Here is a 12,214-nt window from a genome sequence, read left to right on the forward strand (position 1 = left end):
TAAATAAAAACAAAATAGTAACAAATATAAGCAATAAAAATAATAATGCAAAATAAAAGTTTAATCATACAAAAAGTGGGTTGTTGCCTCAGGGAAACAGCATGCTATAAAGATAGGGTTAGGATTTTTTAATTTGTTTACGATGTTAAACCTGTCAGTGTCTTAAAATACTACATTTCCCGAAATGCAACGGAGGGAGAGAACATCGTTGGTCACGTGACGTTCTCAAACTTGTCCTGGCAGCGGTGGGAGCAGCAGTTCAGCTGTGCGCTGCTGTAGCTGTATCTGGAGGAGTTCTCTGAGGGTGAGTGGCTTATTATTAATTCAGTCTTTGATTAAATACGTGTTTTATTCCACCACACGTCTTACATGTTCTTTGTGGATGTTGTATGAACGCGTTGTACGTTTGTTATCTTTTTGGGGGGCTTAAAAAGCGAGAAGTTTTAGGGGTTACGGAACTAGATTAGCACAACAACTGGAACAGCCAGATTAACAACACGATGACCTACTCACTGTCACTGTTCACTAAAAGCACAGGCTTTTATACAGTTTACTGATTACATTTAGGGTTTAGACCTATTTAATGAAGGTAAAACAGATTTAGAAACGAGCGAACATGGCTAACTAACTTCTTAACTCGCTAAATCTTAGTAAAATTCGAGTTGTTTTAGTGTGGCTTCTCTTAAATGTGGGCACAAAGGTCGCAGTCCAGGTTGTTTCGAGATCTAGTTTATCTCTCATCTATATATACTGATTACAGCCTCTGTCTCATATATATTTACTGATTACAGCCTCTGTCTCATATATATTTACTGATTACAGCCTCTGTCTCTCATATATTCATTGATTACTGCCTCTGTCTTTCATATACAGCTCTAGAAAAATAAGAGACCACTTAAAAATGATGAGTTTCTTTGATTTTATCAAATTGAAAACCTCTGGAATAAAATCAAGAGGAAGATGGATGATCACAAGCCATCAAACCAAGCTGAACTGCTTGAATCTTTGCACCAGGAGTGCCATAAAGTTATCCAAAAGCATTGTGTAAGACTGGTGGAGGAGAACATGCCAAGATGCATGAAAACTGTGATTAAAAAACAGGGTTATTCCACCAAATATTGATTTCTGAACTTTATGAATAGGAACTTGTTTTCTTTGCATGATTTTAGATCTGAAAGCTCTGCATCTTTTTTGTTATTTCAGCCATTTCTCATTTTCTGCAAGTAAATGCTCTAAATGACAATATTTGTATTTGGAATTTGGGAGAAATGTTGTATGTAGTTCATAGAATAAAACAACAGTGTTCATTTTACTCAAACAAAAAACAAGAGCTGTATATTTGGAACAATCTGAGCCACTATTTTTTTTTTTTGGAGTAAAACCACGTTTGCTTAAGTACAGCTTAAGACTGCTCTACTCACCTCTAGTCTACACACAAATCTTAAATAAATTCACTTGGATTTGGGGTGAGAGTTAGGATTAAGACCAAAGCAGGCATTAGGTTAACCATAAGGCTCCACTGAGGTCAGACCAGTCTAAAATGATGGTCAAGTTAAATGGGAGGTTTGAAGTCATGCCTTGCAGTTAGCTGAACCAGTGAAACCTGTCAAACCAAGAGTACATGTCTACTTTACTGTTCTGCTTTCTGTATTTAGCAAAAGAAAAATTAACACTTTTTTTCTCATTTTCCATTATATATCTACTATATTAGATTAGATCTGTCCAGTATCTTTCATTGTACTTTAATCCTGGATATATGTAGATATTAGGAGTGCATTATTAGTATCATTCTGGATCATTGACTTCTGTTACAAATTTGATAGAATTCTTGTATTTTTTTCTTACTTAGGTGTCTGCCATATCATATCGTAAGCAATAATAAAATGTAATTTTTTGCAGTAGTGTATTCCTAAAATATATATTTTTAATTAATTGTTTCGTCATATCACTAAGTGTATCGATATCACAAAAATACCATGAAATATCGTGATATAATTTTAGTGCCATATTGTCCGCTCCTACTAGGTTGTACTCAGCAGCATATATAACAGAAGAAGTACATTTCTAAAAATGAGGCTCAAATGCCTATATGATTTAAAATAATAAAAAAAAGGCTTTAATGTTTAAATGGAGTATCTTGATTTTCTTTATCTAAACATAGAGCACACTTTGTACACTGGTTTTTGATGTGTTATTAATTATATTATGGTTAAATTTAGGGGTGTGCCATATTGTATCGTACGCGATAATATCGTCAAAATGTTTAAATATCGTGAACGATATTATACCCTTAAATATCGTGCCATATCACCCATCCCATTTCCCATTATATAGCTGCTAGAGTATCATTTATTTTACTTTAATTCTGGATACATGGAGATATTTTGAGTACATTATTAGTATTATAACATTCTGGATCATTGAACTTTGTTACAAATCTGATAAAATTCTTGTAATTTTTAATAATTAATCTTACTTTAGGGTGTGCAGTATTATATTGAATATATTGATAAAATATATTTTTTATTTTCTTGCAGTGTATAGTGTATTTTTTTTATATATTTTTTTAAAGTGTTTTGTCATATCGAGTATCGTTATCGTGAAAATACCATGAAATATCGTGATATTATTTTATGGCCATATCACCCACCCCTAGTTGAATGATATATTGTTATATTATAAATATTGGTTGATCGTAGTGTCTGAAGCCTCCTTTGTTGATATTAGACATGTTATAACACTAGTTCACTTAAGTAGTGTTTATATAAATGCAGCATCTTATTGTCTAGTGAGAGAAAGAGGTAGTGTGCTGTGAAACTTGCTGACACTGTGCTTGCTGTGCTGAGTTAGCTGGAATCTGGAGATATGGGTGTAACCTCCTGCTACAAATCTACGCACACTTTTATTTTGGAGATGCATAATGACATGTTATGGTAATAGATGTTTCTCTGGCTCTCTATGCTCTGTGCTTATGAAATTGTAGGCCAGCGTTCAGTAAATCCTCACTGCAGTGCTTTGTGTCAGGCATCTATAAATCAATGAGGGTGTGATTAGTGCAGGAGCACATCATGTGTTGGAAATAGAATAGTTCAATACATGCCTCAAAGTCCGTACAGCCGGTTTAAATACTGTAGATAAAGACTGTAATGTACTTTTACACATATTGACTGAAATTTTAGTATTTGTCTTTGCTTAGATTGCTTCTGATATTGTAAACTACACAGTAGATCACAATAGATATACTTTGGGAAATTAAGAAAAAGTCATAGGAAGTGATTTTTTCTTCTTATTTATCTGATAGAAATTACTTTGTCACTATAGATGGCATGTTGACAGAATCTTCAAAACTTACAAACTGACTACTGAGGTTTGTTGCATGAGTGTGTGATTTAAATAGACACGCAGTGTGTATTATACTAATTGAATATAATCATAAAACATTTCATTACTTGTAAGCTACACTTACAACAACAAATATGTCTACGATAATCTATAATCTCTATGGTAAATTGTATAATTATATTTTTGTATCATTGCATAAACATAATCATCTCTTATATGGCTGATAAATGATAAATATATAAAAAACAATAAATAAATATTTATATCAGAATATCTTGATTAGGGGTGGGCAATATGGCCCTAAAATAATATCACAATATTTCATGGTATTTTAAACTCTTGGCGATATGACAAAACACTGAATTAAAAAAAATTAAGAATATACACTACTGCAAAAAAATGGAATTTCAATTTTATTACTGCATACAATATGATATGGCACACCCCTAACTGAGTCAGTCAATGATCCAGAATGTCATGATACAAAAAATGCACTCCAAATATCTCCATATATCCAGGATTAAAGTAAAATAATTGATACTGTACAAATATATGTATATATATATATATATATATATATATATATATATAGTAGGTATATCATGGAAAATGAGTTTTTCTTTTGCTAAAAACATCAAAAAGTAGTACCCCGATGTGATATTTAGAGGTGGGTGATATGGCACAGAGCTCCATCCAAGCCTCACATCACCACACAATACACACAATGCAGGTGAGCAGATACTTTTTACAATTATAGTATATCACCTTGCTTCTAGTATTGTAAAATGTTGCAATATAATGATTTGAAACTTTTGTTTTGTGATATTGGTTACATTGCCAGTAGGCCTGTCACAATATAATTTTTTTGTGGGCGATATATTGTCCCAAAACTTATTGCGATAATCGATATTATTGTTATTTTAAGACAATTTTATATCACTGATATAATGATAATACAATATACAAAAAAGAACCAACAAACATCAAAAAACAACAAAAAATAAATTATACCCTTTTAAAGAAAACTAAATTTTAATAATCATAGTCTTGGAAATACATATTTTTTCTTTACCTACTGCAGTCCACACTGTATGTATGGAGTCTCATTTAGCATTGGTCTGATATTGCTAGCTAAAATACTCTTCACTGTTCTATATGTGTACAAACATACAAATAAACACAATAGACGATATCACAATATCAAATATTATTGAGGTCATGTCCATTTATTGTACGATATGTTGATAATGTAATTATTGTGACAGGCCTAATTGCCAGGTTCCTGTCAATTTTACATTTTACCATTCTCTTTAATTTAGAAAACACTATTAATGGAGTTGTTTTTTTATGCTGACTTCATCATCTTATTTTTTCTTTTTCAGGTATAAACAGCTGACCTAAGTGAAACAGGAACCTCAAAGTTAGCAAAACCTCATACTCTGCTGCTGCTGCTGCCACAGTAATGTGCATTGCCTGCCTGCACACCTGCTCCACTGGCAAATGAACTTTAGTTTAATTGAATGCCACATCGTTTCTAGCAGATCATTGTTAGGATGTATCAAATTGTTCCAGCCACTGTTGGCGATGTGGGCCTCAGTGCCATGCGCCAGTACACTCCCCCCAAGAAGAAGAGGGTGGATCGGCAGGGCCGGCGGATGATCGCAGCAGGCATGATTGGCGCAGTGTTGGTCATTTCAGCTGTGGTGGCCTGGTGCTATTACTCCGCCTCATTACACAAAGCAGACCTGCTGAAGACGGAACTGCTGGACCTCAGAAAAGATGGCTTTATTATCCACAACCATGCTGGAACTGTCGTCTTCAGAATGGCCTTTAGGTATGATAATATTTATTGGGTACAGAAATCCTGGCATATTTGTATTCTGGGCTGTAATTGTAGATCAGGTACCAGGTTTCCTTAAAAAGTCAAAAAATGGCTTATGTTAAGTTTTACATATTCAAGAACTAAAAAGTTTTAAAATGTCTGAGGCAAAGTGAATAGCCGCGCTGAATGTTTATTTTAGCCATGCTGAACGTTTCATTTTAGACATGTGGAGTGTTTAAATGTAGCAGCATGGTTATTAACATATTTTAAAAATGCAAATTGAGATCTAGGGAACATGGTAATTAATCTACCAGTGCTTTTGGGAAAGTAGTAAGTAATTAAAACACTGTTTTTCGAGTTCTCTTAATAGCACACATTTATGTTTATTTGATCATTATTTGGATTTATTTTTCTAATAGAAAGTTGGTAATGTTCCCTAAGGTGGACTGAATTTCTTATTTCAATTCAGTAACTATTTTTGTATACTATCACCTAGTTTGTCTTTTTTGCCACAGTAATAGTATTAATTTTGTAAGAGGTATTAAAAATGTCTTAGGTCATTAAATTTGAGCGTTTGTTTCTGACTTTGCATCTACAAGGTTGGAGCAGCTATAGGTGACACACTGGTTTAAAAACTCCAGCAGCACTGCTGAGTCTGATCCACTCATACCAGCACAACACACACTACTAACACACCACCAAGTCAGTGTCGCTGCATTGTAGAGAATGACCCACCAAATAATACCTAAACAGATTGAAGAGCTGATTTAAAAAAAGCATAGAAACTACAGATGAACTACAAGTTGTAGATGCCAGAAAAGATGCAGGGATGGATTTTTATATACTGAATAAAATCTAAACCCATGAACTCGGTATACACTATAATCCATGCTTGTGATTTGTTTATTTCAGATCAGGCTCTCTTGATCTGGATTCCTGTTCAAAGGAGGGCAGAATCCTCAGCTGCAGCCGATCCACTGCGGGGAAGCTCAATTTCTTCATTGAGACGGTAAAACACAAAGACCCAGTAATGTGTTATCGTGTGCGATGGGAAGAGCTGGAATCATACCGTGCTGTGGAGCACGACATGTCCTACAACGGGTCGCACTGGTACGGAGGGGCAGAAACCTGGTCCCAGCACTGGCCTATTGTCTTTGCAGGAAACCAGGACCCCAAACCGTTCATCACAAGTGATGTTTATGCAAACCACCAAGCCTTTGGTAGCATCCTGGAGCGGTACTGGCTGTCGTCCAATGCAACTGCTATTAAAATTAACGATTCCGTCCCCTTCCATCTGGGCTGGGATGAGAACAGCAAGACTCTGCGATTCCAGGCACGGTACGATGACAGCCCTTACAAGCCAGACCCTGCACAGCCTCTTCGTGCTGAGTTGAGCTACCGTGTCTGCGTTGGTTACGACGTTACGTCCATACATAAGTACATGGTGCGCCGTTATTTTAACAAGCCAAATAAAGTTCCTTCTGAGACTGTTTTTAGAAAGCCTATTTGGTCTACTTGGGCTTTGTACAAGACGGAAGTAAACCAGGAGAAGCTACTGATGTATGCCTCAGATATACAGAGCAATGGCTTTAACTGGAGTCATCTGGAGTTAGATGACCGGTATACCACTGGCTATGGAGAGTTCGAATTTGATCCAGAGAAGTTCCCCAATGCATCTTATATGTTTCAGAAACTAAGGGATGATGGTTTTAAGATTACCTTGTGGACACATCCCTTCGTAAACTACAACTCCACCAACTTTGGCATCGGAGTGGAGAGAGGACTTTTTGTGCGTGAACCCAGTGGCGAATTACCTGCTTTGATCCGCTGGTGGAACGGTATTGGCGGCATCCTAGATTTCACCAATCCAGAGACCCGAGAATGGTATACCTCTCACCTCCATACCCTAAAGAACAAATATGGAATTGCCTCTTTTAAGTTTGATGCTGGGGAGACCAGCTATTTGCCCCAGCAGTTCAGCACCTTCTCATCCCTGCAGGATCCGAGCACGTTCACCCGTCGATACACAGAGATGGCCATACCCTACAACGACCGTGCAGAGCTGCGTTCAGGGTACCAATCCCAGAACATCTCATGTTTCTTTCGGATTATTGACCGCGACTCACTCTGGGGCTATGACCTGGGACTCAAATCCATCATCCCAACTGTGCTTACCATCAGCATTCTCGGCTACCAGTTCATTCTGCCGGATATGATCGGTGGGAACGCTTACCCAAACCGCACTGAAGGACAAAAGGGACTACCTGACCGGGAACTTTACATCCGCTGGCTGGAACTGTCAGCGTTCATGCCAGCTATGCAGTTCTCAATCCCTCCATGGGCCTACGATGACGAGGTTGTGGAGATCGCCAAGAAGTTCACGGCGCTCCATGAGACCCTTGTGGCTCCCAGAGTTCTTGAACTTGCCAGTGAAGTGTTGAACACTGGAGATCCCATCATTCGCCCACTTTGGTGGATTGCTAAAGATGACGAGGCTGCATACAAGATTGACTCACAGTTCCTCATAGGGGATGACCTCATGGTGGCGCCTGTGCTTGAGCCTGGCAAGCAGGAGAGAGATATTTACCTCCCAGCTGGACGATGGAGGAGCTACAAGGGTGAACATTATGACAAAGGTCCAATCCACCTCACTGACTACCCAGTGGACCTGGATGAGATTGCCTTCTTTGTGTGGTCAGGATGATGTGAAGGGAATAAATACCAGAGATACCAGGATAACGTCCATTGTAACCATTCCGTTATGGAGTAAGCTACTGTGCAGCATTTGTCCTCACATCCCTGTGCCTTGTGGACATGTGCACATGTAATTTTGTAACTTATGGATATGTCATTGACTTTGTTAAGATTCTGTACCCAGCATCTGTTATGTTAAAAAGGTATTTGGACAGTTTCTATTTCTAAAACTAAAAAGGTGAATGTTAATCTTAAATTACCTTCCGCTAACATTGAAGCCTAACTTAACTCCCAAACATATTTGTACCTGTCAATGGAAGACAGTGTAAAAACATTCCTCATACATTTATACCATTTCTATTAATCCAGTAAATGCAATTGTGACCAAGTGTGAAGAATAGCTTTGGTTCAGACAATGATGATCTCACGGGACTTGAATAACCTGTTACCTCTTGAATTGTAAGAAAGGACCAAGGTGTATGTAACACAAAAATAGAGGGATTATTTAATTGTTTTTTTGTCATTTTGTATTAATTTGGGTTCACACTGCAGTTTAGTCAGCTGTGAAAAGAACATTGCTACATCCTGTCTTCATCCGCTACGTGATGATGACGACTGTGTCTTCCTTTACTTGACAGTGATTGGTCCCTGTCAGAATTGGACTCCCTTGGTGTGCATGTGCATCACAGATGAATCGGCAAAAATATTCCCTTGGATTCTTTAGATTTGTGTATATAAATAAGCTTTAATCTACAGTTACAGTAGAAACAGGAGTCACAAGCTTAAGTATTTGAGCCCAAACTGCTGTGTGACATGCATGCACACTAAGGGAAGGGAATTATGACATTTTGGTACTTTGGTCAAACGTATTTTGGTTCAGACCAAACTTAAAAAGTATAAAGGTCCTGACCGAACAAGAGTTTGTTTTTTTGAGTGTAACGCTTCCCCTTAAAACAGAGTTACAAGGGGAAGGAGTGAACTCCTTCAAGTTTTTTCTATCAAAACAACCAGCAGAACACCTGATTCTACTTGTTTAATTATGGTGGGTCAGTCTTCAAACAACTGATGATGAAAACCTGCAGCCTTTTCTGCACACCATTTGAATGAAAACTTACAGCGACTCCGCCCCTTTGAGAATAAGATTGGACACCCCTGATTAAGGCCTTTGCCATTTTAAGATCCTATGGTTCTTTTAGGCAACCGAAAAGGTTTGAGATGGGTTGCCAATTATAATACCAGCAATTTCCTTGTCTTATTTTAGCAGGGAAAGTAAATGTTGTAGTCTAACACTGGCATCTTTAAAGATGATTTTAATAATAATGCATTGTTTGTTTATTTATTAAATGGGAAACTTGTGTTGTTGAGACTTTCTAGTGCTACTAAATCCAAAGCACCCAGTGGTATTCAAATATGATGTGAATTAAACAAGGTACTTTATTTATTATTCTTTGAAAAAAAATGTCAAGTGTCAGCACAGGTTAGTGTTCTTACCTAAGAATGCAGGTGTTAAAGTGCAGCCAAGATGCATTTCTCCACTTCAGGAGATGGCCTGAGATGCATTTGAGCTATGTTACAACAGTGTAAACACGTCCATCTCTCTCCAAGACAGATTTTTAACAACTGAAACATCAGTAATACTTGCCAAGCAACAAGCAATTTGCATAATCTGTCCCATACAATAATCAGATCAACTGGACAAATATAAATTCAAGAAAGTGTAAATGTCTCAAATCTTATCAGGAGCAAGATACAATGCAGAAACCTTTCTTATGAAGTGACCGGGTGTAAACAGGGTCTTTGGCTCTGTTCAGACTGCAAACAAATCAGATTTGGTTCTCAAACCAGATCAGATGAGAAGACTTGAAAATCTTATCAGTTACTTGTTATTTGTGATATACAAAGTCAGTTCGGATTTGCGTGTCTGGACATCACAAATGTATCTGTATGGGTTGCTGTGGTAACGAGGATTGCCCCAGTAACTACAACCTTCTCAGACCCCTACATCTCTGTCACTGGATTCACAACTCGATTTAATGAGGTCGTTATTTGTTGCATTGTGATGGAAAGACATGTTTGAATCAAATTTGATCATCCAGAGCGTTCAGACTGAGACACATCAGCACAAATCTGATAGTATTTGCATTTAAAACCAACCAACTCCAAATGCAAATTTCATGTGATCTCTGGCTGTTTAGACAATCAAAATTCAATGTGGATACAATCTAGACATGCCCAAATTCAGATGTTTTTAATAGCTGATCCATCTTTAAGGTTTAAGGTCTTTAAATGTTTTTCTTTTTTTTTTTAGCTTGCCTTAACTAAACAACCAATTTTTTTGTGTGTGCATTTTATGTTTTGTCACTTTTGGAAGTAAGGCATGTAACATGTCATGGTTCCCTTTTTAAATTAAAGCACAAAATAAATGTAAAAGAGCGCACAAGTTTGTTATAAAATGAGGGTTTTTTGTAGAAATGCCACTTGCATATGCTGCCTGTGCCGTGTTTAGTATTTCTCTGAAATTAAATACTTTCCCTTTTCTATCTAATCTGTGAAGTGCCACATACTACTGATGCCACATTGTGTGTGTATATATATATATATATATATATATATATATATATATTTATTGAATGTGTATTCTGATATTGCTGTAAATGACAAACACACAAGGTATAGGTGTACATTTAAGCAATCAGGGATTGTTCTTTGTTCTGTAAAACAAGCATTTTTGTTGAGGTCTTTAATGAATTCAACTCTCAAGCCAAACTTTACTGTGCCTGGTTCTGAAGGCTGTGTTTTACTTGTTTTCTGTTTAGATGTAATTTCTGGTTCACCTGAACTTCAGGGTGGGCCTGACCAAGGCAATCATTTTTTTTTCCTTTATGCCTACTGACTTGCCAGTGGCCTGGGAGCTTCTGACATAATACATCCAGAAGAGGGAACTGAAGTGTTTTTTGTTGTTGCTTTTTTTTTTTTTTTCTTGACTGTGATTTCCAGTTCTCACCACAGAAACTAATAAGGGATTATCAAACAGAATGATCAAATGTATTCAGCTGTTCTTAATATAGTTTTGTTGTATGTATGTAAAACTGAAACTGCAGTGTTTGAACAAAACTGACATTGTTGCAATAAAAGTGAATGCTAAACTAAATATCTTGCCTGCATTTTTTGTCAAACATAGAGCTGTGCAATACAGCTCTGGAAAAAAATAAGAGAACACTTAATGATGAGGAGTTTCTTTGATTTTACGAAATTAAAAACCTCTGGAATATAATCAAGAGGAAGATGGAGAATCACAAGCCATCAAACCAAGCTGAACTGCTTACATTTTTGCACCAGTAAAGTCATAAAGACATAAAGTTAGAAAAACATGCATAAAAACTGTGATTAAAAAAAGTGTTATTCCACCAAATATTGATTTCTGAACTCTTAAAACGTTATGAATATGAACTTGTTTTCTTTGCATTATTTGAGGTCTGAAAGATCTGCATCTTTTTAGTAATTTCAGCCATTTATCATGATCTGCAAATAAATGCTCTAAATGACAATATTTTTATTTGGAATTTGGGAGAAATGTTGTCCGTAGTTTCTAGAATAAAACAACAATGTAAATTTTACTCAAACTTAAACATAAATAGCAAATCAGAGAAAATGATTCAGAAACTGAAGTGGTCTCTTAAATGTTTTCCAGAACTGTATGTTGTCTGAGCATAACCATTGCAATTTTGCAACTTATGCATATATGATTGCACTTATGCATATCACATAAGCCATATTATACTGCAACATTATGCTAAAACTTGCTGGATACAAAAAGAAAACTCAAGAGTGTTTTAATTTTTCATGACCTAATTTATATACCAAAGATTATATCCATACAGCATAATTTATTATGCTCTGGTCTTTGGTACATATAAGGCTTCATTAGTTGGATAATTGACTGTGTTAAATTGGTTAATATTACTTTATTTTCTTAAATTGCAAAATATTTTGCAGAAGAACAAAATAGTGTGAAGTTTGTGTAGCCCTAGTCTGATGGTGATCTGCCATTCCAAACCACTCACCTAATATACTGTAGATCTCTCTTGTGCCCCTAAAACACCTTTGGGCATTTCCAGGTGTCCTTTTGGGTATCTCCAAGTGTCATTTTGGGCATCTCCAAGTGTCCTTTTGGCATCTCCAAGTGTCATTTTGGGCATCTCCAAGTGTCCTTTTGGCATATCCAAGTGTCATTTTGGAAATCTCCAAGTTTCCCTTTTGGGCATCTCCAGGTGTCCTTTTGGGCATCTCCAAGTCTCCTTTTGGGCATCTCCAAGTGTCATTTTGGGCATCTCCAAGTGTCCTTTTGGCATCTCC

At 36.6% G+C, this 12,214-nt stretch overlaps 1 protein-coding gene across 1 annotated transcript; it reads left to right on the forward strand.

Moving 5' to 3' along the window:
• The first annotated feature begins 208 nt into the window (after window positions 1–208).
• si:ch211-117c19.1 (myogenesis-regulating glycosidase) lies at window positions 209–11,009 on the forward strand. Its single transcript, XM_007243953.4, has 3 exons — window positions 209–304; window positions 4,725–5,176; window positions 6,077–11,009. The coding sequence occupies exons 2-3, from the start codon at window positions 4,896–4,898 to the stop codon at window positions 7,866–7,868; spliced, it is 2,073 nt and encodes a 690-aa protein (XP_007244015.2). The 5' UTR covers window positions 209–304; window positions 4,725–4,895; the 3' UTR covers window positions 7,869–11,009.
• Window positions 11,010–12,214: the final 1,205 nt, after the last annotated feature.

Source organism: Astyanax mexicanus, chromosome 22, assembly GCF_023375975.1.
Source record: "Astyanax mexicanus isolate ESR-SI-001 chromosome 22, AstMex3_surface, whole genome shotgun sequence".
Lineage (NCBI taxonomy): Eukaryota > Metazoa > Chordata > Actinopteri > Characiformes > Acestrorhamphidae > Astyanax > Astyanax mexicanus.

Coding starts and splice junctions, on each gene's coding strand:
- si:ch211-117c19.1 (XM_007243953.4), top strand. CDS start 4,896: ATGTATCAAATTGTTCCAGCCACTGTTGGCGATGTGGGCCTCAGTGCC. Junction 5,177..6,076: donor GTCTTCAGAATGGCCTTTAG/GTATGATAATAT, acceptor TGTTTATTTCAG/ATCAGGCTCTCTTGATCTGG.